General features: G+C 46.2%; 1 protein-coding gene across 3 annotated transcripts in view; it reads left to right on the top strand.

Annotated features, from left to right (window-relative positions):
• Positions 1–27119, top strand: part of SETD2 (SET domain containing 2, histone lysine methyltransferase) — a 48744-nt gene that overhangs the window by 11103 nt on the left and 10522 nt on the right. For 2 of the 3 annotated variants that reach the window (XM_032235002.1, XM_032235003.1), the window contains 10 exons: positions 2370–2385; positions 3139–7556; positions 8916–9047; positions 10353–10481; positions 14597–14720; positions 15699–15776; positions 16125–16222; positions 17358–17484; positions 18315–18449; positions 21792–25262. In XM_032235002.1, the coding sequence (XP_032090893.1) occupies positions 2370–2385; positions 3139–7556; positions 8916–9047; positions 10353–10481; positions 14597–14720; positions 15699–15776; positions 16125–16222; positions 17358–17484; positions 18315–18449; positions 21792–24872 (8338 nt within the window). In that variant the 3' untranslated portion in view covers positions 24873–25262. Of the gene's footprint in view, positions 1–2369; positions 2386–3138; positions 7557–8915; positions 9048–10352; positions 10482–14596; positions 14721–15698; positions 15777–16124; positions 16223–17357; positions 17485–18314; positions 18450–21791; positions 25263–27119 lie in introns of those variants that run through there. The other variant, XM_032235004.1, reaches the window with a different exon arrangement.

Consider the following 27119-nt stretch of genomic DNA (forward strand, 5'->3'; position numbering starts at 1 on the left):
CGAAATTGATTTGAGGATGGTTTAGAATATTAAAATTAGCAAGTCAGCAGATATCCTCCAAGAAGTAAGAAGGAAAATAGATCTGAGGACTCGTAGTGAAAAGGAATTAGGAGGAAGAGAATACCAGCTGATGATTTTAGTAGCGGTAATATTTTTCATTCCTCAAAGGAGGTTTCTTTCAAATTCAAAGAAGTTTTTTTGATTATTCAGCTTTTGCCTCAAGCTGGTGGGTGACGTTGGGACTGAGGACATCTCTGGGTTTCACCATGTTTTATGGCATAGAAAGAGATTATTTGCTTGCATAAAGTGTAATTTTAAGTCATATCTCAAGAACCTGGAGTTTCATTTTTTCCTCCTAGTGAGGTCCTTGGTGCTTTCCAAGCTTGGTGGTTTTTCTTGCAGACATTTCATGATCCACCTAGGGAACATCATCAGTGCTAGAAGGAAGGGGGAGGGGGATTGCAAGGAGGGGGAGGAGGGTCCTCGGTGCTCTCTGAGCTGGTGGTTTTTCTTACAGACCTTTCATGACCCAAGTAGGGAACATCATCAGTGCCAGAAGGGGCATTTGCATCAAACCTATTTTAGCACTCATGATCTTATCTAGCCATGTGAGTTGAGCTGCTTACAATATCATAAAATATGCAAATAGTAAAATATCCTAAAACCAGGTTAAAATTACAAACAATTCATACAAACTAAAAGCTCTTTTGTCTGTAACCATCTGCAAAAAAATAAAAAAAAGTTTGAAAACAAATAAACATGCCATTTAGCTTAGCAGGTCATTTATCCTTGATGAAAATTTGAAAGCCATTTTCCTTTAAAAAAAACAAACCCTTCTTCAACAGCAACCAACAGCATCTGTGTAATAGCAATCCCGGTTTAAAAGCTGGATTTAATGATGGTGGAAGTGTATTCTTTGAAACTTGGGGTAATTTTGAGGATGACACCCAATGTGAATGATCTCAGCTGAGGTCAGTTTTGCTGCTGTTGTGGCCTTCCTGCCGTACAGGTATTCCTCAACTTATGACTGCAGTTGAGCCCACAATTTAGGTTGCTAAGCAAGGCAGTTAAGTGAGTTTTCCCCCATTTTCTGAGCTTTCTTGCCACAACTGTTATGTGAATCACTTCAGTTGTTTAGTCACACAGTTGTTAAGCAAATTTGGCTTCCCCATTGATTTTGCTTGTCAGAAGGTTGCAAAAGGGGATCACGATTCTGCGACCGTCATAAATACAAGTCAGCTGCCAAACATCTGAATTTTGATCACGTGACTATGGAGATGCTGCAGGGGTCATAAGTGTGAAAAACTATCGTCACTTTTTTCAGTGCCATTATAACTTCAAATGGACACTCAAGAAATGGTTGTAAGTCAAGGACTATCTGTATATACAACTGCCTTATTAAGTGACGGAAGTTCCCAGTTGTGGTTGTAAATCAATGACTGCCTGCATGAGACCATTCTTTTCCTGTTTTATTTTCCCCAATATTTTCCTTTTCCACTGCTTTCTCTTAGTAAAACTAGAAGCTGAATTCTTTGGATTGCATTGGGATTCCGGAATGAGGAACCAGGAGAAAAATTGTTTTGCAAGACTTGTGCCACAATTTGCTGTAACAAGGTTTACCCTATCAACGCATGTAAAAGTTCCTGGAAAATGGCATTTCCAGACCCTCTTCCTCCTTGGAGGTGGCTCACATTTCTGATATCGGAAGAATTGTTACAGTGGAAGGCCCTCGAGATAACTTTGTGTTTCGCTTTTATTCTTTTTATGTTAGGCTTTTATTATTTGTAAGCCACCTGGAATCGCTGTGAGTGGGCAGCTGTATAAATCCCCCTAAATAAATAAAATAGTTTGGGAAGGAGAGGTGCTGCTCTGCTGGACTCTTGGTATGACCGCACACGTCCTTGAAAATGGATAGTTTTGCTGGGGAAAAAACAAGGATTTACTGAAGGGAGGTCCTAGAGCAGTGTTTCTCAACCTTGTCAACTTAAAGATGTCTGGACTTCAACTCCCAGCATTCCCCAGCCAGCGATAGCTGGCTGGGGAATGCTGGGAGTTGAAGTCCAGACATCTTCAAGTTGACAAGGTTGAGAAACACTGTCCTAGAGTACTGTTTTTTGTTTTCGTTTTGGAGTGACACACAACAGGGCTGGGGAAAGAGCATCATGTTGAGAGTTTGTACGTGAGCCAGGTTACTGCCTGTCCTCATTGCAAATCAGCATTCGTCACAAGTGAAAGTTGTTAAATCTGTTAAAGCAGGCATTTTGGTCGCCCACCACCACTTTTAAAGTTTTCATGCTTTCTCTTTTTTTTTTTTCTCCTCCCTCTCTCTCCCCTCCCCCTTTGTACGGTTTTCATCGGGATCACAACAGGGAAGAAGACAGTGATGTAAGCACTAACTTACTCCACTTCTGTTTTGGTGGGAACGTGAGGGGGATTTTTGTTCTGTTTCGGGTGTCTGGAAAGAAAGATTTGACATGTGCCAGGAGTCAGCCATCAGAGGAAAAGTGCCAAAAGAATGGGTCAAAAGTAAAAAAAAACACAAACAAACTTTTACCCTTCCTTCCATGTCCCTCAGTAGGATGCTTGAGATATCCTCTCCTAATAGGTGGCCACAGTTGAGGCCAAAGTTCCCGTTGCTAAGCAAGGCAATTGTGAAGTGCGTTTTTGTGCCATTTTGTGAGATTCCTTGCCACAGTTGCTAAGTGGTTCACTGCTTAAGTCAGTAACACGGTTATTAAGTGAATCTGGCTTCCCTTTGACTTTTTGCCCAAGAGGATCATGTGACCCCGGGGAGGCGGGGCGTCTGGATTTTGATCACGTGACCCTGAAGAATGCTAGAATGGCTGTAAGTGTGAAAAACAGTCATAAGTCACTCTTTTCAGTGCCATTGTTAGTTTGAACGGTTGGTAAACAAACTGTTGTACATCGGGGACTACCTCTGCTAGCCAAATTAATTACTAGCCAAATAACCTTAAAAGAAAAATCACAGATACGAAAATCTATTATTAGTCAACCAACTTGGCCTGCCATCTTATCTGGGAGATTTTGCTTTTCTTGGGGTCATGGTATTTCTTTTATTCACTCCTCTTTTTTTTCCAAAACTGAACAGCTCTAACTGGCTGCTGTTTTGCCTTTCAGGGCAAGAGCGAAAATGCCCAGAAGGCCGGCTTTCTCAAGGGCCCCGTCTTCAAAGGAGTGGTGTCGAGCCGTTTCTTACCAAAAGGCACCCGGACAAAAGTGAACCTGGAGGAACAAGGGAGGCAGAAAGTGTCCTTCAGCTTCAGCCTTACCAAGAAGACGTTGCCCAACCGGTTTCTGGCTGCCTTGGGGAACGAGAAGTCCAGCGAAAGCCCAGGCACGTCGCTTTCGCCCCTTCCAAGTGACTTCATTTCTAAGCTGAAACCAGAACTCGGCGATCCCTTGGGAACCCCCGAGGAATTTTCTCCCCCGAAGCCGAAGGCGGAACTAGGCAAGATTCATTTCAAGAAACATTTGCTAAATGTGACCACGAAACCTTTCCCGGTTTCTGCATTGCCACCGGTCCCAGTAGCTCCACTGCCAGTTGCTGTAGCAGAATTGGGGGAGATGCCGTCATCCCCGCCTCCTCCCCCTCCTCCCCCTTTCCCCCCACTGCCTCCCCCTCCACAGATAAAATCAACTCCCACACCAATGCTGATTCCAGTAGGTGCACCCCAAATTGCAATACCAGACCCTGTTGCCCCTCCGTTGACATCCCCTGTAGAAACCATCATCCGAATGATAAGAGAACCATCACCCAGCCCACCGCAGCAGGCTTTGGAACTACAAAACACTGTGCTGGGGGACTCTGAAGAACATCTGGCTCCGTGTGTTTCCGAGGAAGCCGAACCAGCATTGGTGAAAAGGCATTCCCACATTGGGAAGGAAGAAGAAATTGCAGACAACTCCAAAGGTACGCCAAGTTCAAAGAAGCCGAGGAGGAAGTTCTCATTGTCAGAGGGGGCGTTGCCAGGATCTGAATCAGATGAAGACTCGGTGAGGACCTCCTCAAGTCAGCGGTCCCACGAAATCAAAGCAGCAGCCAGTTCGGAGAAGGAAAAGGATTCACGGAAAAGCTCTGTGGCTTCAAAAATGGAAGAGCCACCAAAGGTCTCTTCGCGGTCTAGATCGGAAAGGGATGACAAATATTCCAGCTATTCCCGATCGGAGAGAGATTCGAGATACTCCTCACGGTCCAGATCAGAGAGGGAGAGGAGGCGAAGCCGCTCCCGCTCCCGTTCTAGATCTGAAAGGGGTTCTAGAACCAGCTCGTCTTATTCTAGATCTGAGCGGTCCCATTACTATGATTCTGATCGGAGATACCCCAGAAGCTCACCGTACAGAGAGAAGACACGGTACTCCCGTTCTTACGTGGACAGCCGGGTGAGAGAGAGTTCTGATTCGGAAGAAGAGTATCGGAGGGTGCATTCTAGATTGTCTACAGATTCAAGGCATGCGTCTTCTCATTCCTCATCTTACAGAGATTCTAGGACCTCGTCCTCTTACTCAAAGTCGGAGAGGGAAAGCAGCAAGACAGATTCCACTTATCCTGACATGGAGAGAAGAGGAAAGCAGGCCAGGTCAGAAAGAGAAACACGGAGGATTTCAGAAAGTGACGTATCGAAAAGGTCCTCGCCCGTCAACGAGCCACGACATCGGCGGGAAGCTTCCCATTCTAAAGCAGAAGGTGGCGGGAATTCGTCCCGATCCAAGTCCACCTCTTCCAAGACATCTGCGCCGAAGTCAGATAAATTTAAGAGTTCTTTCTGTTGTACAGAATCTGAGGACGTCAAAGATCAGTCTAATTGTGTAGACTCGGAGACTTCTGGTGTATCAGGCTGTGAAATGAAAACCGCTCCTACCCAGAAGCCAGAAACGGAGAGGACTGTCTCTCCAGTAAGCCAGTTCAGTGACTCACTGACGTTCAGAAAACTAGATGAATCAAAAACGGGTTCTCCTCTTTCTATGGTAAATGAACTTGCAGGAATCGATAGCCATATCAGTATTAAGGACACGGGATCTTTAGGTAGACATGAGCAATTAAGAACATCTTCTCCAGTAGAACTGGATGTAAATGGGTCCCCAGACAGGGGGACCCGGAAGAGGTTGTCCTCTTCCTTTGAAGAAGTAGAAGAGATCGACCTGTCTTCTGATGATGATTTAGATGGGTCTGAGCTACCCCCTCGAGCCAAAAGTCCTAAGCTGTCATCAAACGGCCTCCAAACCCTATCCCCACCCAAAGGACACAATCCAGACGAGTCTCTCACTTTTTCTGGTGAACCCAACGTCCAGTTGCTGGAAGTAAAAATGGAGGTTTCAAATCCTTCTTCACCTGAATGTGTATCTTCTTTCACCAAGCAGGTCAGTCACTGTAAAACCTTGTCTAAAGAAGGGAGCGATCCAACAGATTCCTCTTGTAAAACCAAAGATCCCGCCCCTTGCTACTCGCCAGGTGACACCTCTGTTTCTTTGTCTTATTCAGAAATTGAAATTGAAGTGGAGCCTTCAGTGGACACAGAAGCTGCTCAAGAACCTTATGTGGGCACTCATGCAGAGATCCCCGCTCAAACATTCGCATCGGCTACTGTAGAGAATCAAAACCCATCCGAGTTGGCTCAGGAAAATGAGGAGTACACAGGTTTCAGTTCAGCGGAGCCCACGCCAGTCAGAGGTCTGACAACAGACGAGTATATTGTGGAAGTAGACAATCAGCAACAACCGGCTTCTGAAAATGCGCTCCATCTGGAGACACCCGTCCAGCAGACGGCTAAAGAAGTCTTAACATGCCCTGAAGTTGCCCTTGAGTTAGATGTCCTGCCTGCAGATTCTGTTGTTGAAGAAGCAAAATCTCCTTTGAAAAATGAGCATTGCTATTATTTAGAGATGCCAGTGAAGGAACCCGAGGAGGTTCCTGAGAAGGAAGAACTTGAGGAGAAAGAGGAAGCGGTCTTTGATGAAGGGATGATGTCCGACTTAGACAGACCAACTCCTGGAGTTTTGGTGATGAAAGACAAAGAGGAGTCTCTGATGGAACCCGCCTTTTCGGAAGTGTTGTCTCCTTCTTGTCACATTGTTGTCACCGTAGAAGAAACAGAGACCATAGAAGAAGAGGCCAGATATGGCAGCAGCTGCAATACTCCAGAAATCTCTTCCGTCCACAACGAAGATTACTCTGATACGGCTGAAAGCGCAAGCGAGCATCCGAGTGACGAGAGCGATACTGAGGACTCCGATTCGGACGATAGCAGCGTTCCCAGAAACCGCCTTCAATCTGTGGTGGTCATTCCGAAGAATTCCACCCTAACCCTGGAAGAGAGCAGCTCCTGTTCCTCACGGAATAGCCAGAGTAATCGGCGTTACGTGGACTCGTGGGAAGAAAGCCGCCCCGAGTCCACCAAGCCGTTCTGTGAAGATGTGCCGGATAGCTTGGAACTGAATAACAACCTGCCAATCGAAACCAGAACTTTGCCTTCTAGAGAGTCAGAGAGAAGCTTAGCAACGTCGACAGAGCTCAAGAGAAGTGACGGGTCCGGGGGCCCTCAGCCGGAGGCCTCCCAGCCTCAGAGCGACGATGTGGACAGCACCAGCCACTCCGAACCAGCTACTGATTCTTTCCACAAGCCAGACGAGAGAATCGTCTACAACGAGACGACCTCGGTCACTCGGTCGGTCGGCGTGTCCCAGGGAGAAGATCTGCACTACCTTTCCAGTTTTGAAATGACCAACGCAATGGCTGGCGTCTCCAAATTGGACCGTAGGCAGGGGAGGTCTACTTTTGCGGGACCTTCCCATCCTGCCGATTTCTCGCGGGAGGATGGCTTTCATTCGACGGAGGACTTGGGGAGTTTGGGGTGGGATTTCTCCCAACCAGAGAAGCCCAGCACCACGTACCAACAACCTGATAGTAGCTATGGAGTTTTCCCAGGATATATTTATCCCCCGCCCCCAGTCCCGTACATGGGGTCTAACAACTACTGGCCTGACAATGGCTACTGGGATCCAAGACTGACCAGCCGACCTTCTGCCATTAGTTACGAGCGTCTCCAAGGACAGGTCCCCGATTCGCTCACTGAGGATCACGAGGAGTACGAAGAAGTGGACCGATGGGTGGACGAAAGCCAGCTCTATTTCCCTGACCAGTCGGTGAAGTTCCAGTCACGGGACCCCAGGGAAAAGGGGTCAGTGCAGGCCCATGAGATCAGCAGCAACTCGGCTAAGGACTTCCTGACGGTGAGAGAGAGAAAAGAGCAAGGGGCGAAGGCGATGGAAAGAAACGACATGAAGGAACGGGGCCCATTAAAGAAAAGAATAACCGACTTGGGGAGCGATTCGGAGAGTGACGGGGGTTCCCAGGAGAGGAAGAAAATCAAAACAGAGAGTGAGCCGTTGGCCATCCTGCCCCAGGGTTCCCCGACGGGTCGTCCGTTGTGTTTTATGGAAGACTTCCGGGACCCCCAGCGTTGGAAGGAGTATGCGAAGGAAGGGAAAATGCCCTGCTACTTCGACCTCATTGAAGAAAACGTGTATCTGACAGAAAGGTAACATTTATTTATTTGTATCCCATCTTCATTATTTCTACAAATAACTTGTGTCCATCACAACTTTCTTCTCATGTTTTAACAACCCGTGAAGTGGATTGGGCTGAGAGAGATTACTCTACAGAAAATTTGCCCAGTCACTTTTTGTGCCTAAGGTGAAACTAGAACTCATTGTCCCAAAGTCACCCAGCCAGCTTTCATGGCTAAGGTGAAACTAAAACACACCATCTCCTCCTGGTGGTTAGCCCAAAGTTACCCAGGTGGTTTTCATGCCTAAGGCAGGACTAGAACTCCCGATCTGGTGATTGGCTCAAAGTCACCCATCTGGTGGTTTTTATGCCTAAAGTGAGACTAGAACTCACAGTGTCCTGATTTATTGTTAAAAACTTGTCCGCAGGAATCTTTTCAACTACCGGGTAGCTCCTGCTAAGAGTTAGATAAGGATTAACAGAATTCAAGGAGAGTTGGACTTAACTCCTTTGTGGCTACATAAGGATGCTAGGCTAATGCCACTTTTCACTCCTCCCCACAATTCTGCCACTCTCTTGCAAGGGGCATGAAATTCCAAAAAGCAAGGGCATGAGTAAAAAATGTTCTTCTCTTGGATCCTGCCAGCAAGAATTCTTTGGCTGACGGTTTCCTGAGTATACCCCTTCTGGTGGACCAATGGTTGCAGGATTTGACTATCCCACGGAATCTAAAATGTTGCACCTAAGAGTGTGAGAACGAGGGGGATCACTACGATTCCATCCTGTACTTTTGACTTGCTTGGGGATCTCGGGGGTGGGGGGGAGGGAGGAACAGCTTAAGTGGTACTCCATTCATACCCAGTGAGGAGAAAATGCTTTGGATCGGTTGTGAATTTACTTGTAGCTCATTAAAGTAGCTACATCTTTTTTGTGGGTTCATCTGGCTGCAGCATTCAAATTGGGTGTGAATTTACTCAGGTCTGAAGGCTCATTAAAGTAGCTACGTCTTTTTATAGGGGTTCATGTGGCAGCAGAATTTAGACAGCTCTGGATACGTAGGAAGTAGTAGTAGTTGTAGTTGAGTTTATTTATAGGCCGCCCTTTTCCCTGAGGGGACTCAGGGCGGCTAACAACTTGTATGGGAGGGGGAATGGCCAACACAATGGCAGCTGTGACTTCACATAGTTGTGAAGACAAAACAGCATGCCCACCAAAAACAGATATAAATAAAGGACTTATGGAGGTTCTGGAACTGTTTGGCCTTAGCCTTAAAGACATTAAAGTTAAGAGGTAGCAAAATAATTAGGCCAGATTTATTTATCCTATTCAATAGGAAATTTTCCTAATTTTTTTTTTGGGGGGGGGTGTCCATGTAACATCATCTCCTTAGAAAAAAGAATAAGTCGCACCGAGACATCAAACGGATGCTGTGTGAATGTCCAACTGTTTCCAAAGAAGAGCTGGCCCAGGGAGAAGCCGCGTGCGGAGAGGATTGCCTGAATCGTCTGCTGATGATCGAATGGTAAGAAACCCCTTTTGCCGCCCTTTTCAACGCCATGCAGGGAGAAAAACGGGACCCGTTTTCCCATGGTTAAAATTTGCATAAGCTCATCATTTTTATTTTAATAGTCGACATTGGTGGATGAGGAATATACGGCTTTCCTCCCTCTTTTTTCCTTAGCTGGCAGTCGTGAGGTTTATATTGTTTGCTAACTTTTGCTTAAAACAAGTGTAGTTCCCTCTTGCAAGTAGTCCTCGACTTACGACTGCAGTCGAGCCCAAAACTATGGTCATAAATAATGCTGGACATTAATTGGGCCACCATATGCCCATGCTTGATCTTATGACCTTTTTGCGGAGGTCGTTAAGTGAATCCTTTACCTACAATGTTTTTTGGGGTTGTTTTTTTTTTTGGCAAAAAAAGAAAAGTAAATACTGTTTTAGTAAAAAAAATCAACAACCCGAAACTATCATTATCATGAATTGTAGTTTCGGTGCAAACAGCTGTAAACATGGTCCAGTTGTTGAGTGTCATGCAGTCGTGACCAGTAGGAGGACAGGTGTCAAAGCTTTAAATCAGGGCCATAAGCAGACCTGGGGAAGTCTGTCACTAAGCAATTGGTCATAAGCCAAGGACTACCTGTATTGATAGGATTAAACCTTTTTCTTCAGTTTTTATTCATTTGGCTCTTGCGTTTTTCTCTCTCTCCTTTATGTTCAGCAACAGCTTCCTAAGAAAAATAGGATCTTGTTGTTGAGAGTGTCAAAATAGAGGCCAGATCTTTCTTCTGGGTCCCCCATAGGGGCTTTCTTAAGAGAGGAGACCCGTAACATCTTCTGCCTCCTCCCAGCTCTGGTGTGTTGGGTGGAAATGATGGTCCTTCAAATAACAGGGAGGGATCCAACACAGAGAAGGTCCTCATTCTATGTCCCACCAGATGGACTTTCTTAAGAGAGGAGGCCCATAATATCTCCTGACTCCCCATTCTGGGGAAAGAGGGTAAATAATAGAAGGAGCCCCCATGGAAAAGACTCTTCTGGGCCTCACCAGATGGGCTTCCTTAAAAGAGTTGACCCATCACATCCCCTTCCTTCCTGCTCCGGTGGGTCAAATGAATCTTAAAAAATAGGGTCCTTCAAGCAACAAAGGAGGGAGCCACCATGGAGAAGTTCTTTCTTCTGGGCCCCACCAGATGGCGCTCTTTTAAAAAAGGGATTATAACATCTCCTGCCCCTCTCTGTTCAGTTGGGTTGGATGGGTACGGCTGGGAATATATGCCACAGAGCCACTCTGCACGTGGGTCAACTTGCTCTCTGTTGTCCTCAGTTCCTCAAGGTGTCCCAACGGAGAGCATTGTTCGAATCGGCGGTTTCAGAGGAAGCAGCACGCAGACGTGGAAGTCATCCTGACGGAGAAGAAGGGCTGGGGGCTCAGAGCAGCCAAGGACCTTCCTTCGTAAGTCTCCACCAACTGCGCTCGCTTTTGAGAAGCACAGAAATCTTGCACAAAGGAAGCTGCGCCTGCTCTGAGGTCCTGGAGGGGTGGATCCTTAGCCACACATATGTCTTCGTGGTTCTATGAATCGTGGGGGTTTTACGCTTTTATGGGTGTCTTGTATCATACCGTCATTATTTTTACAAATGCGGGTGAACACAATTTCCTCTTCCTATTTTCCCCGTAACATCAACTCTGTGAAGTGGGTTCGCTGAGAGAAGGGACGGGGCCCAAAGTTACCTAAGTTGGTACTAGAACTCGCGGTCACCTGGTCATTGGCCCAAAATCATCCAGCTGGCTTTTCATGCTTAAGGCTGTACTGGAACTTACTGTCTCCTAGTGATTCACCAGTTAACCCAGCAGTCTTTTCATGCCTGAGGCGGGACTAGAACTCAGCGTCTCCTGCTTGATAGCCTGGTGCCTTCACCACTAGACCAGGGGTCTGCAATTTTAAATACTCAAAAGAGCCATTTGGACCCGTTTCCCACAGAAAAGAAAACAGCGGGAGCCCCAAAACACGGGTGGGCATCGGCAACTCAAAAGTCACTCCAGCCCAGTCACATGACACACACACCCCAGGTTTTTTGGCTCCCGCTGATTTCTTTTCTGTGGGAAACAGTATCTATCTATCTATCTTGTGTGAATCCAAAAACTTGGGCTGTGGAGGGGGAGTGGAGGCTGGCAGGCAAAGCCAAGTCTTGGAGATCCAGGCAACTCCAACTCAAATCCTGTCAGGGAGACATCCCTCTCGTTCTCTTCCCCCCCGTGGTAGGGGTCCGGGAGGCCCAAGGGGTGCTCCCTCCTCAGAGGGGGCCAGCAAGCAAACAGATGTGGTGCTCCTGCTGGGAGGCGGTGGTACAGAGCGCCATCTCTGGCTGGTGAGAGCGGAGCAGGCAGGGCATGCATCTACCCTGCTGGCACCATGATGGCGCTGGCCGACCTCTGTATGTAGGTAGGAAGCAGAGGTGCTGCCAAGGGGCTCCTGTGGCCTCTGCACCTTGCGGGGAGCCGCGGCAAGGTCTCCTCACCCAGCCCCAGGAAGCCTCCAGGGCCAGCATCATTGCGTTCCCTGTCAGCTGGCAAGACGATGCAGCACCTCTCAGGTGGAGGGAGGCCAGGCTGCAGCATCAGGAAGAGGGCAGCGGGCGGGTGCTCCCCTGTGTTCCGAGAGGGAGGGCTCAGCCATTCGGGTGGAGGCAGGTGCCATGGTAGGTGGGATGGAGCCGGGAGGGATGCGCATGCCGAACATTTGGAGATGCGTTCAGCGGAGTTTGCAAGCAGGCCCAGTGAGGGCACAGCGTGGAGGAAGACCCCGGCCCCTTTGGTTTGCTTTAGCGGGCGATGGGAATGCAGATAGCAGCAGAGGACATCCGTGCCTTCGATCCCGCTCTGGAATGAGTCTCCATCCCCTGCTGTCGGGGGATAACTCTAACCTTTACCTTCTCAGGCCAGGTGAGGAGTCACTGGGAGGGGAGGGTGAGGGTAGCCAGTGGTGGGATCATCCAACGGAGCCGCAGCAGAGGGATGGAAGAACCACACCCGCCCTAGACCAAACACGAAGAAGACACCATGATGAGACTTTTAACCGTCCTCTGCAACCGTTCCATGGCTCCAGAATCTGATGAAGGGTCTCCTCCCCATCCCAGTCAATTATTAAAACCAGGCATTAATAAGAATAATCTCCAAACCTTCCTTCTCCTCCCATCTTCTTCTCAAGAAGGAAGATGGTAAGTGGGTACAGATAGTCCTCAACCTATACAACCCTTCACTCAGTGATTGAGGTTACAGCAGCACTGAAAAAAGGACATGACCGTTTTTCGCACTTAAGGACCATTGCATGGTCATGTGATCAAAATTTGGGCGCTTGGCAACTAACTCGTATTTATGACGGTTGCAGTGTCCCAGGGCAATGTGATCCCCTTTTGCGACCGTCTGACAAGCACAGTCAATGGGGAAACCAGGTTCACTTAACAACCATACACCAACTACAGTGGTTCACTTAACAATGGTAGCAAAAAGATCATAAAATGAAGCAAAACTCACTTCACAACTGCCTTGCTTAGCAACAGAAATTTGGGGCTCAATTGTGGTCATACGGTGAGGACTATCTACTAGGAGAAAGGTGGAGCTGTGATTCACTTGAAGGCAGCAAATTTGCTACGGAACACCCCATGACTACCTAAATTTAGTTGTGAGTCAAGGCCAAGGTACTAGCAAGATAAATTTTATTGTCATTTTTCTATGTACACAATCGCACGCATTGAAATTTTGATGCCTGCTCTCAAAAGATAGGTAGGTACATAGACAGAGATAAGTAGTTAGGATAGAGATGGATTAGAGATAGATAGGTAGATTAGAGATGGACAGATGATAGATTAGAGTGATAGACGGATGGATTGATATTGATGGATTGATATTGATGGATGAATGGAAGATAGATAGATAGATAGATGATAGATAGATAGATAGATAGATAGATAGATAGATAGATAGATAGATGATAGATAGATAGATGAAGCTAGGCAAAATCATATCAAGATTTTGCACAATTAGCACAGGAGCCCTACAGGGCTGTGTGCTCTCTTCACTTCTCTCTATACCAACAACTGCATTTCAAAAGATCCCTCTGTTAAGTACGGAAGTTTGCAGATGATACAACAGTGATTGGTCTCCGACAAATCTGCATACAGACGGGAGGTTGAACAACTAGACTTGTGATGCAACTGGAACAATCTTGAAGTAAACACATTCAAAACCGTAGAAATGGTGTTAGATTTTAGGAGAAAACCTTCTGTACTGCCATCTCTTACAATACTAGGCAACACAGTATCAACAGTTGAGACCTTCAAATGTCTAACTTCTATCACATCTCAAGACTTAAAATGGACACCTAACATCAAAAATATCAAAAAAACGCAACAAAGAATATTCTTTCTGCGCCAACACAGGAAGCTCAAACTGCCCCAAGAGCTGTTGATTCTGTTCTGCAGAGGAATTACTGAGTCTGTCATCTGCACCTCCATCACTGTCTGGTTTGGCTCTGCAACCCAACCAGACAGATACAGACTTCGAAGGATAATTAGAACTGCAGGCAAAAGAATTATTGCCAACCTGCCTTCCGTTGACCTGTACACTGCACGAGTCAAAAAGAGGGCTTTGAAAATATTGACAGACCCCCTCACATCTTGGACATAAATTGTTTCAACTTCTTCCCTCAAAACGACGCTATAGAGCACTGCACACCAGAACAACTAGACACAAGGACAAATGTTTCTCGAATGCCATCACTCTGCTTATCAACTAATTCCCACTGTTAAATTATTCATTGACTGTATTACTATTCTCATCCTTCCTAGTACCTCTCTCTTCCCACTTAAGACTATAACCACATTGCTTGTATCTTTACAATTTATATTGTACTTGTACTTGTACTTGACGCCTCTTCACCCATCGTGGGTATAGGTGACTTCCATGGAAATTTGACGCCACTGTTTTCGGTCCTGGGCTGGGGTTGTCAGGTGGTGCAGCCAGTCGCTATTATATGATTTTCGGCTAAGATTGAATGGGCGCATGACTATATCTTCCGCTTTCCGTTTGAAGTGACGCAGAGTGGTTAGACGAACACCTCCTTTTGGCCGTTTCCAGGTCGGACCAGGCTCTGCAAGCAGGGAAATTTTTGGGATTCGATTTTCTGGCATTCTCAATGTATGGCCTAGCCAGCGCCAGCGTCTAAGTTTATATTTTATAAATTTTATATATTTATATTTATTTATATATTTTATAATTTATATTGTTTTAATTGTTTCCTAGTATGAGTTGATTGATTATTCAATATCCTATGACTATCGCTAAGTGTTGTATCTTGTGATTCTTGATGAACGTATTTTATTTTTCTTTATGTATACTGAGAGCATATGCATCAAAGACGAATTCCTTGTGTATCCCATTTCACTTGACCAATAAAGCTACTCTATTCTATTCCTGTGATAGATGCATGCAAACATACTAACATTGCTGTGTTTTAGTTATGCGTTTACCTTTTTCCCATCTTCTTGTCTTCCTTTTGTTGTGCTTAGTAACACCTTTGTCCTCGAATACTGTGGAGAAGTCTTGGATCACAAAGAATTCAAAACTCGAGTGAAAGAATATGCCCGAAGCAAGAACATCCATTATTATTTCATGGCCTTGAAGAACGATGAGGTGAGCGTTCGTCTTAAAAAAATTATAGTGGATAACTCGCTATAAGTCAGCCTTGACTTACGACCATTCATTTAGTGACTGTTTGAAGTCACAATGGCTCTTGTTTATGTTTCGCTTTAGTTAATTTGGTACAGGTTGCCCCTCGCTTTACCACACCTTAGCAACTGTTCAAAGTTACAACAGCTCCCAAAAACCGCCTCCACATTCACACACTGTCACGCGATCAAAATTTGATTGCTTGGCAACTGGCTCATATTTACGACCGTTGCCCCCATGGCACTTGGCACCCGGCGTGTTATCTATGACTTGCAGTGTCTGTGGGTCACGTGATCGCCATTTGCGACCTTTCCAAATGTTTTTCCGAGATTTAAATCCGGGACAAGCGTCTTAAGGACTAAGTGATACACTTCACTGCGGTGGTTAACAGCCGTGGCCTTTAGAAAGGTCATAAAATCAAGCAACCTTGCTTAGCAATTGGAAATTCTATTATGGTCGTAAATCGAGGCCTGCATTTATAGAGAACTTCTGGACAGTAGCAGCTGCTGCTGCTGTTGTTTTTTTTTTTACAATGGCATCGGCGTAGTAGCTCACATACCTGTGTGTGTTTTTGTATGTTTTGTTCATTTTTTATCCCCCTCCCCTTTTTTTAAAGAGGTACAGGCAGCCCTTGTTTAACCACAATAATTTGGAGATACTCCTCACCAAGCGACGCTGGTCATAAAAATGTGATGACTCGTGGCAGGAGTTCCAGGACTTCCAGTTGCCGTTGTTAAACAAAACCTGCATGGTTCTCGAGCGAGGACATCTCGTGACTGAGGCTTGTGATTTCCCGTTGGCTTCCCCACTGACTTTGCTTGAAGGAAACCAGCAGGAAAGGCCACAAATCAGCCATCTTCTTCGTCTCCTCCATCGTAACTTTGAACTGGCCGTTCGTTAAAACGAGCATTGGCTCTGTAGCGATTTCCTTTCCCTTTTCAGATCATCGACGCCACGCAAAAAGGGAACTGCTCTCGTTTCATGAACCACAGCTGCGAACCAAATTGTGAGACACAGAAGGTGAGTCGTGGAACAAGTGATGTGGGCACAACTTTGCTTTTCTCCCCACCTACAGACCGACGTTTTCAAGAGAAGTATTTTTAAATGAAAGCAGATGACCAACCTGGGGGCAACTTGCAACCTGGATTTTAACTTCCAATGCTCCCCCTTTTTGGGGTGTGAAAGTTCCTTAGCTGTATATATATTCATAAAAACATATATCTTTTGGCAGTCTGAAACCAATCAACATGGTTTGCTATTTCAAAGCATCTATGATGTCTAACACACTTAAAAATTAAGATGCTGCAGTTATAGAGTTGCAATTTAATCCTATTGTCCTCTTTTGTCCCTATCCCCCTTCTGTTATAGTGGACGGTGAATGGCCAGTTGAGAGTGGGCTTTTTCACCACCAAGCTAGTAACTTCTGGCTCGGAGCTAACCTTCGACTACCAGTTCCAGCGATACGGGTAGGTGTTACTTTCTTGTTTTATCACATTCCTTTGCTGTTTTTCTCTTTCTCTCTCTCGGATCAGGAAGAGCTGTAGTTCCAGGTCATCATTGTGAAATTATTCCAGTATTCTTGCAGAGAAGAAATTGGTGCAGTGCAGCTAATTAGTTTGGAGGATCTGATCTTTCCATCTTCTTGTCAAATCTCTTTTCAATTGAGAGTGAGGAGGGAGTGAGGAGAGGAGAGAGGAGAAGGAAGTGAAGTAGGGGAGGGAGAAGGAGTTGGATGGATGGCAGGAAGGAAGGAAGGAAGAAGAGGGAGACTGGACGGAGGAAAGGAAGGAAGAAGAGAAAGAGGAGAGAGACAAGGAAAGGAGGGAAGAAGGGAGGGGAGATGGGAGGAAGAAATGAAGGAAGGTGGAAGGGAGGGAGGGATAAGAGAAGGAGGAAGGAAATGGAGGTCAAGTTGCCTTCTTAAAATTTGAGTAGATGATGTAGCTAGGGTGACTTATAAGAAACTTGCGTGGCACATGGTGTTGTCTAAATGATACTGAAAATGATTTAATTCAGGATTGATTAGCATTAGTTCTTTGATATTTATATGACAAGCTGTTGTGAACACTTTTCTTTCAAATGATTGCTTCATAAGACACTTCTTTTAATTTTTTGTTAGCTAAGGCTTGTTTTAATATCTACAAAAACAGACATAGGTTTAATTTTTAGAGTAAGAACGGGGACTCCTCGACTCATAACTATTTGGTTATTGACCTTTCAAATTTAGAACACCGCTGAAAAAAGTGACGTGGACTTTTTATGAACATTTATGACCATTGCAGCATCCCCATGGCCACGTGGTTTTATGACGGTTGTCATAAATACAAAGTCAATGGGGAAGCCAGATTCACTTCACAATTGTGTGACTAACTTAACAACTGCAGGGATTCATTTAACAATTGTGGATGGAAGTAGGGAGGGAGGGAGAGAGAGAAAGATTGATTTGTGGGTAGGTGGACAGACACGTATACATGTTGGATGGATGGATATAGATAGGTAGAATTGTATCCATGATGGATGGATGGATGGATAGAGAGAGAAATAAAGAAGAGATGAAGCCTCCTTCAGTCCCTCACTTGCTGTGATGTGTGTTTCCAACAGCAAAGAAGCACAGAAATGTTTCTGTGGCTCCACCAACTGTCGGGGCTACCTGGGCGGAGAGAACAGGGTCAGCATTCGTGCCGCCGGAGGCAAAATGAAAAAGGAGCGGTCGCGTAAAAAAGATCCGGTAAGCATTTAAGCTATGGGTGGGGCAGGGTGGCTCTTTTAAAAGAACGGGCCGCTTGGGCGATCGCTTTGGAAGCCCCTGGATCTCCCGCAATCCCCCCAAAGCTGCAAAGGGCATCGTCACCCTCTCTGGCCCAAGAGAGGACTGGGGTGTTTGTTGTAACACTTAAGGTCTCAGTCCTATTGGGTGGCTTTGGAGTCATTTTGTGCTGCTGCCCTTTATTTGCACAAGAGCCCTAAAGCCTAATGGTTACATTGGAATAGTGTAGCCCTGTTAGTTCACTGTGATGCTTTCTCCCGTGCACTTCCTCGTGTAAGTGTAGATCTGCATCTCTCTGCCCACTACTGCAAACAGCAATGTTGTGCAGCTTTAGACCCATGGTTCTCAAACTTGGTCACTTGAACAGAGCCCAAACTCCCAACTCCCCAGCCGGCATTCTTTAAGAAGGGTAGACTTCGACACCCAGAATCCCCTAACTGGCATGCTTTAAGATGGGTACAGTTGAACTCCCAGAATTCCCCAGTCAGCATGCTTTAAGAGGGGAGGACTTCAATTTCCCAAGCGAGATGCTTTCAGATGGATGGATTTTGACTCTTAGAATCCCCTGGCCAGTATTGCTTTCAGAGGGGTGGGCTTCAACGCCGCCCTCTCCCTTCTAACACTGATTGTGTCACTTAGTTGGGTAATGAAACGTCTGCAGGAAAATGAAATGTCTGCATGAAAACCAGAAAGCACCAAGGACACCCCCTCCTCCCCCTAACTCAGCCCTGAGCTGCAAGTATTCTGTGGTTGTGCACCTTGTCTAGAATCTCTCTTTTGGCTTTTCGTAGGTGGATGGAGAATTAGAAGCGCTCCTAGAGAACGGTGAAGGGCTCTCCGATAAGAATCAAGTCCTCAGTTTGTCCCGCCTGATGGTGCGAATTGAGACACCGGAACAAAAGCTCACGTGTCTCAAACTCATCCAGGTGAGTCTTTTGCTGGGTGACTTGATTAATCAAGAGGTGCTCATTGGAAATTTGGAGGCAAGGAAAAATAAGATTTTTAATGGCCTGTGGGTTGGGAGTTATTGGTGTTTGGGATTCTCATTCTTTATTTAAAATGGGGAAGAGATTTTCAGTAAAAGTGAATTAGATGCTATTGTCATTCTTTCAAACCAGTCAATCAATTTTTACCTGTGTTGTTTAGAACAGGGTTTCTCAACCGTGACTTTTTGAAGATGGGTGGAAATGCTTTAAGAGGGGAGGACTTCCACTCCCAGAATCCCCCACTCATCATGCTTTAAGAGGGGAGGACTTCCACTCCCAGAATCCCCCACTCATCATGCTTTAAGAGGGGAGGACTTCCACTCCCAGAATCCCCCAGCCAGCATGCTTTAAGAGGGTTGAACTTCCACTCCCAGAATCCCCCAGCCAGCAATGCTTTAAGAGGGTTGAACTTCCACTCCCAGAATCCCCCAGCCAGCATGCTTTAAGAGGGTTGAACTTCCACTCCCAGAATCCCCCAGCCAGCAATGCTTTAAGAGGGAAGGACTTCCACTCCCAGAATCCCCCAGCCAGGATACTTTAAGAGGGAAGGACTTCAACTCCCAGAATCCCCCAGCCAGGATGCTTTAAGAGGGTTGAACTTCCACTCCCAGAATCCCCCAGCCAGCAATGCTTTAAGAGGGTTGAACTTCCACTCCCAGAATCCCCCAGCCAGCAATGCTTTAAGAGGGAAGGACTTCCACTCCCAGAATCCCCCAGCCAGGATACTTTAAGAGGGAAGGACTTCAACTCCCAGAATCCCCCAGCCAGGATGCTTTAAGAGGGTTGAACTTCCACTCCCAGAATCCCCCAGCCAGCATGCTTTAAGAGGGGAGGATTTCCACTCCCAGAATCCCCCACTCATCATGCTTTAAGAGGGGAGGACTGCCACTCCCAGAATCCAGGAGCCAGGATCCTTTAAGTATGGAGGACTTCCACTCCCAGAATCCCCCAGCCAGCAATGCTTTAAGAGGGGCGGACTCCCACTCCCAGAATCCCACATCCAGCATGCTTTAAGAGGGGAGGACTCCCATTCCCAGAATCCCCCATCCAGCAGGTTTTAAGAGGGGAGGACTTCCACTCCCAGAATCCCCCAGCCAGAATGCTTTTAAGAGGGGAGGACTTCCACTCCCAGAATCCCCCATCCAGCATGCTTTAAGAGGGGGGGACTCCAACTCCCAGAATCCCCCATTCAGCATGCTTTAAGAGGGGAGGACTTCCACTCCCAGAATCCCCCAGCCAGTCATGCTTTAAGAGGGGAGGACTCCCATTCCCAGAATCCCCCAGCCAGGATGCTTTAAGAGGGGGGGACTCCAACTCCCAGAATCCCCCAGCCAGCAGGTTTTAAGAGGGGAGGACTTCCACTCCCAGAATTCCCCATCCAGGATGCTTTAAGAGGGGAGGACTTCCACTCCCAGAATCCCCCAGCCAGGATGCTTTAAGAGGGGAGGACTTCAACTCCCAGAATCCCCCAGTCAGCTATGCTTTAAGAGGGGAGGACTTCAACTCCCAGAATCCCCCATCCAGGATGCTTTAAGAGGGGAGGACTTCAACTCCCAGAATCCCCCAGCCAGGATGCTTTAAGAGGGGAGGACTTCCACTCCCAGAATCCCCCAGCTTTATAAGAGGGGTGGGCTCCATCTCAGTTTTCTGGTTGGGGAATTCTGGGATTTCTTCAAGGGGATCAAAGTTGAGAAACACTGAATCTAGAATTCTATCTGACTGAATGGGGAATTCTTTCATGAAGAAGTATGAAACAGTTGGCCCTTGCATAATTACAGGCAGTCCTCGACTTACAACAATTCGTTTAGTGATCATTCAAAGTTAACAGCAGCAGTAAAAAAAAAGTGACATGACCATTTTTTCACACTTACGACAACCATTGCAGCATCCCCTTGGTCATGTGATGAAAATCTAGATGCTTGGCAACTGGCTCGTATTTATGACGTGTCCCAGGTCACGTGATCCCATTTTGCGTATCCCAGGTCATGTGATCCTCTTGTGTGTCCCAGGTCACGCGATCCCCTCTTGCGACCTTCTGTCAAGCAAAGGCTATGGGCAAGCCAGATTCACTTAAATGAATCACTGCAGTTGTTAAGTTGTTAACAACTGTGGCAAGAAAAAAACCATAAAATTGAGCAAAACGCACTTAACCAATGTCTCACTTAGCCACATAAATTTTGGACTCAATTGTGGTCGTAAGCCGAGGACTACCTGTACTTCCGATAATTTTTCGGGAAAGCATCCAAGGATTCGTCGTAGGGCTTTTGGCTCCCTTCTTAGATCAAATCTCCTGGATTTTGTGCCAGAATGTAAATTCTGCCTTTGGATAGTCGTTGCTGAATTGGGCTAAGCACATCGGTGCTGTTGCCTAAATACAGGAAGGGTTCCCGTCGTTGATTTCCTCACAAGCTGATGCAACATTATTTTAGCAGCTCCTCTTCCTTCCCTTCTCAATTACGGTAGGAAAAATAATAATAATAATAATAATAATTTCAACCTCTTCTAAGGCTCTCCCTGTTTAGCAAATGCCTCAGATAGCCACCTATCGCAAACACGTTGACCATATGGGTGGTTCTCGGCTTCCAACCATTTGTTTCGGAGTTACAACAGCACTGAAAAAAGTGACCTGAACAAAACAAAACAAAACGGGTCCTCTCGGTTATGACTCTTGTTGCAGCATCCCCACAATCACCACGATTAAAATTCGGGCACTTGGCATGTACCTTACGGCAGTCACAGCATCCTGGGATCACGTGATCGCCATGTGTGGCCTTCCCAGCTGGTGTCCGACGAGCACAATCCGTGGGGGGATCCAGAATTGATGGTCACGTGGCCAGTTTAACCACTGCAGTGATTTGCCTAACAGCATGGCAAAAAAAAGGTCATAATATAGGATGCAACTCCCTTAAAACAACTATTAGCAACAGAATTTCTGGTCCCAATTTGGTCGTAAGTTGAGGACTCCCCGTAAAATAAAGTAGCTTTGCGACCAATGCTTTTACGGCCTCTGTAGTATCTCACTCTCTATGAGGATGATTAACAGAATTGGAAGGGACCCTGGAGGCCTTCTAATCCCCCCCTCCCCCTGCTCAAGCAGGAGAACCCTATAAGATTTCTGAATAACAGAGGTGGAGGGGGTCTTGGAGGTCTTCTAGTCCAACCCTGTACCATTCCAGTCCTGAGTTAGTCATTGCAGTTAGTTAAACCGCTTTCGCGTATAACCTGCTCTTAAATTTTCACTTGCTTATTTACTATTTACGCGCCTTTATACCCCATACCAAGATGTCTTCAAAGGCCAAGAACCTCACTTCAGATGAAGGAACTAGCGGGGAGCAAAGCCTTGACCTCAGTTCGAAGATGAAAGACCTCGGTGCCCATGATGCCGGGAAGAAGACGGACGCGATAGAAGGAAAGGGAGGAGGAGGGTTGGCCTGTTCCAGCACCCTGGCCAATTTGAAGAACACGAAGAGGATGAGGAAGGAGAATAAAAGAACACCAGGGATGAAGACAAGGACAGGAAGACAGCAGGAAGGTCTCACCCACACAATTGCACCCAATACCAAGACATCTTCGAAGCCAGAGGGCCCCGCTTCAAATGAAAATAGCATCAAAGAGACTAGAATCGATCTCAGTGAGACAGTGATGACCGACATTGTCCACAATGCCGAGAAGAAGGTGGGTCCGATAGCAGCAGAAGAAGATCTGGCCAGTCCCAATTTGAAGAATAAGGAAAGGGTCCGGGAAGCCATGAGTGGTTCACCAAGGACAGGAGAGGCAAAGGACCTCCCTCAAACATCTGGATCCCTTATCAAGGTGTCTTCAAAGCACAAGACCCTCCTTTCAGTGGAAGGAGGGAACAAGAGGCGAAGGAGGTCCATCAGTCTTGATCTGAAGATGAAGATCATCAAAGCATACCGTACCAGGAAGAAAATGAAGATCATAGCGAAAGAGGAAGGTCTGTCCTATTCCACCATCTTCACCATCTTGAAGGATAAGAAAAGGATCCGAGAAGCCCTCAAGGTATTACCAGGGACGAGAAAAATTATCACAAAAGCACGGAAACGCCTCCTGCGTCCGCTCACACCCCACATCAAGACTCCCGCAAAGCGGAAGACCCCCACTTCAACGGGAGAGCATAGCAAGAAGTCTAGGAAAACTATCAGTCTTGATCTGAAGATGAAGATCATCAAAGCATACGAAGCCGGGGCGAAGGCGCAAGTTATCGCTCAAGAAGAAGGTCTGGCCCGTACCACCGTCATCACGATTTTGAAAGATCAGAAAAGGATCAAAGAAGCTATGAAAGAATTACCAGGGACAAGAACAGTTATCACAAAACCACGAAAGGGCCCTGTCCACCCACCCGCCGCCCACACCAATGTCTCTGCAGACCCAAATCCCATCCCATCTCCCCCCAGACCAAGTTGCTCGCAAACCCAAATCTCAACCAGCGTGTCTACAAAGCCTACCACCCCCAGTTCAGGTGCTGGAAGTGGCAAGAAGCGTAGGACATCCATCAATCTTGATCGGAAGCTAAAGATCATCGAAGCGTACGAGGGTGGGAAGAAAGTGTCTGCTATCGCCCGAGAAGAAGGCCTGGGACATACCACCATCTTTACGATTTTGAAGGATTCAAGAAGGATCAAAGAAGCCTCCAAGGAATTGCCAGGCACAAGAAAAATGATAACAAGTCGACGGAAATCCGTCGTCCACCCGGTCACACCCCAAAACAAAGTGTCCACAAACCCAGAGTCCCCCACTTCAGCGAAAGGGAACATCAAAAAGCAGAGGAGGTCCATTGATCTCAACTTGAAGTTGAAGATCATCAAAGCGCACGAAGCCGGGAAGAAGGCGAATGTTATTGCCCGAGAAGAAGGCCTAGCCCGCACCACCGTCTGGACGATTTTGAAGGATAGAAAGAAGATCCGAGCGGTGATCAAAGGATCCACAGGAGCAGACACCACCATAACAAGACACCGAGCGGGCCTCATCCACCAGACAGAACAACTGATGGTGCTTTGGATTGAGGATCAGGTCCGCAAGAGAGACCCTATCAGCTTCCTTCGCATTCAGGAGAAGACGCGCAGCATTTTCTCCCTGCTGAAGGAGAGAGCTGGGGAGGCGTGTGGCAAAACCTTTGATGCCAGCCGTGGTTGGTTTCTGCGGTTTCAGCGAAGATTTAATTACCGAAACATACCCACCAAGGGGAAAACCACAGGCCTTGACCAAGAAGGTGCCCTAAGGTTCCGCGATGAGCTTGATAATGTCTTACAGGAAGGGGAATATCTCCCTGAACAGATATTCAGCGTGAATTCAACCAGGTTATCCTGGAAAAAATTGCCAGAGGGCATCTACCTGCGCCGAGAAACCTTTCCCGACCGAATCACCTTGCTGATGGGTGGAAATGTCGCCGGGTTCAAGCTGAAGCCTTTTCTGATCCACAAATCGGAGGATCCGTGTGCGTTCCAAAAGGACACCCTTCCTGTGCATTATCAATCCAATCGGAATATTTGGATGACCCATGCGCTCTTCAAGTACTGGTTGATGACTTATTTCGTACCCCAGGTCAAGGACTACTGCTCGCAAGCGAGGATTCCTTTTAAGATTCTCTTGATCTTCGACAGTGCACCGGGACATCCCTCGCATCTGGACGATCTCCAGGCAGATGTGAAGGTTGTTTACCTGCCCAGAAACACCAGCCCTCTCCTGCATCCCATGGATCAGGGGGCCATCGCCGTATTCAAGGCTTATTATTTACGGGAGGTCTTGACCGAAGCGGTAGCTGCAACAGAAAAGGGCAAGGTGAACTTTAACCAGTTTTGGAGACAGTACGATATCCGCCATTGCCTGGAAAAAGTCATCGCTGCGTGGCAGGGTGTCGGTGCGACGTGTATGCGAGGCATTTGGGAAAAGTGCTTAAAATGTTTCGCAGACCTCGTCAAGAACTTCGAAGGATTCGACCCTGACAAAGATTTGGACAAAACAACCCAGAACATTTTGACTCTCTCGCAAACCCTCGGTTTACAGGTAGATGCTGAAGCCGTGGGAAAGTGGATAGCGTCTATGGAGGGAGAGCTTTCCAGTGAAGATTTAATCGAGCTGGGAGAAGAATTGTCAGCCCAGGAGGTTGTGGAGGAAGAGAAAGAAGGAGAAGGGGAAGAAGAACGGGTAGACATTAAGGCAAAAAAATTCACCATGGGAAGATTGGCTCGTGTTTTCACGGAGGTTGACAAAATCTTATCAGAGTTAAAAATGATGGATCCGGATGGAGAACGCTTCGAAAGGGTACGTGAGAGAATCCACGAAATCCTGCAGGGTTACCACGAAATATACGAAGACAAAAAGAGAAAACAGAATGCCAACTAAAATTAGTGAATTCTTTAAGAAAGTTAGTTTCTTTCCGGGGCTTGGAATAAAACACCCAGACAATTGTCAACCCTCAGCTGTGCCCGTGTATCCGGAATTTTCAAAAACGCACAAAAAAAGACTTAATTTGCCTTCATTCAAAAAACACTAATTTTGCGGTTTATTTCTGAACGGTTTGATCTTTGCCGATCCTCTAACTGCAAAAATCAGATATCAAATGTTTTATTTTTATAAAGCAACATTACAATGGCCAGTTTTGTACTTGTGTAATAAACCAACTTTTCGTACATTGGGATTCAGTTTAACCCTTTTTTGTTTTCTATGTAGGATAGTCCTGTACAAACATACAGCTACAGTTTCAACAGCTTTAAAAATGGTGTCTTAGATTGTCATAAAGATATGCAAAGTTTTTGAAAGGTAGTAAATTATTACAGTGTATTTTTTATGGCAAAAGTATGTTGGAATCGAAGAGCTCTTTGAAGTGGAATGTTTAAAAGGTTGTTAAAAATGTCCACTTTATGAAAAATAAAAAAAAATTGAATACAGAAATCCCGTAGTCAAGTCATAAGTACAATGGTCGCGCCTAGGTTGCTGCAATTTTCAATTAGTGACAATTTCACATGAGTTGCACTCACTAAATGAGGACCTACCTGTTTACATTAAACAGACTTCAGCCTTCAGAGACCTCAACGGAATTAAATATATATTTATATGCCAAGCCCAACTAGTTATTTTTTAAACTGGCCTTTTACATAATACACAATAATAATGATGGGTTATTTACCAAACGATCCTTTTCTTGGATAAAACTGAAACTTACTCAAAAGCTCAGATCCCAGGTAGACAGGGTTCCCTGCTTGAACGGGGTGGGTGGTGGGTGGGTGGGGTCCGACTAGAAGACCTCCAGGATCCCTTCCAGCCCTATTATCCCATGTTCTATAATATCATCCAAGCAGCCCTTAATCACATTTCTAGCTGGTCTTTCGTTCTTAGAAGAAATAAAGACATTTATCTGTGTTGGTAGTGTTTGCTTACCAACTTCATCATTCAACGACCGTTCGAAATTATGACATCACTGCAGAATGAGTTTCGTGCCTGGTCTTTGGACTTGCTGCCGTCAGAGTGTCTCTGCAGTCACGCGGTTGCCATTTGGCCGGTTAGCACACATTTACGATGGTCACATCGTCCCCTCACCCCGCGACCATTGTTTTGCGATCTCCCCTGCCAGATTCCGACAAGTAATACGACCCCTCGGCGATCTAGCAGGAATTTTCAAATTGCAATCATGCGATGTCTGCATCATGAGCACCGTTACTGTTATTGTAATTCGTTTGCAGCAACGTCGCGTTTCACTTAACAGCATGCTTCCCTTTAGTGACCAATCCCAGTTGCCGTCAGTGAGTGAGCAAGCAATGCCCGTAGTTCTGTGTTGCTTAACGTCGGAGATGGTCCCGTTGGTTTCTGAAGAACTTGCAGGAAGTCCTCGTTAAAGGATTGCCCTTGGTTTCAGCAGCTTGGTCATTAAAGGAAGCGATCGATAAGTGAAAATCAAAAGAGGTTTTGAAAGAGAGCCAAGGTGGCGCAGTGGTTAGAGTGCAGCACTGCAGCCACTTCAGCTGACTGCTAAGCTGCAGTTCGGCGGTTCAAATCTCACCGGCTCAAGGTTGACTCAGCCTTCCATCCTTCCGAGGTGGGTGAAATGAGGACCCGGATTGTTGGGGGCAAGAGACTGATTCTGTAAACCGCTTAGAGAGGGCTGAAAGCCCTATGAAGCGGTATATAAGTCTAACTGCTATTGCTATTGCTAAAAATTACAGTTTTTTCTTCAACTTCCCTGTCATCTGCAGCGATGGAAGGTCGTGACCCTAAAGGCTCAAGTGGCAGGGAGCGTTTTCAGAGTTTTCACAAAAGTGGGGTAGAAGGACAAATCTTAACAGCCCTCTTAACACCTTAAAAGCAAGAAGATGATTGAAATGTGTAGAGGTAGTCCTTGACTTAAGACCACGGTTGAGCCCAACATTTCTGTTGCTAAGTGAGACATTTAAGTGAGTTTTAGCCCTATTTTACGACCTTTCTTGTTACAATTGTTAAGCAAATCACTGCCGTTAAGTTAGTAACACAGTTGTTAAATGCTACCCCATTGACTTTGCTTGTCAGAAGGTCTCAAAAGCGGATCATGTGGCGCGATAACAGCCATTAATAGGAATCAGTTGTCAAAGCGTCTGAGTTTTGGTCACTTGGCTATTG

Source organism: Thamnophis elegans, chromosome Z, assembly GCF_009769535.1.
Source record: "Thamnophis elegans isolate rThaEle1 chromosome Z, rThaEle1.pri, whole genome shotgun sequence".
In the NCBI taxonomy this organism is placed as follows: domain Eukaryota; kingdom Metazoa; phylum Chordata; class Lepidosauria; order Squamata; family Colubridae; genus Thamnophis; species Thamnophis elegans.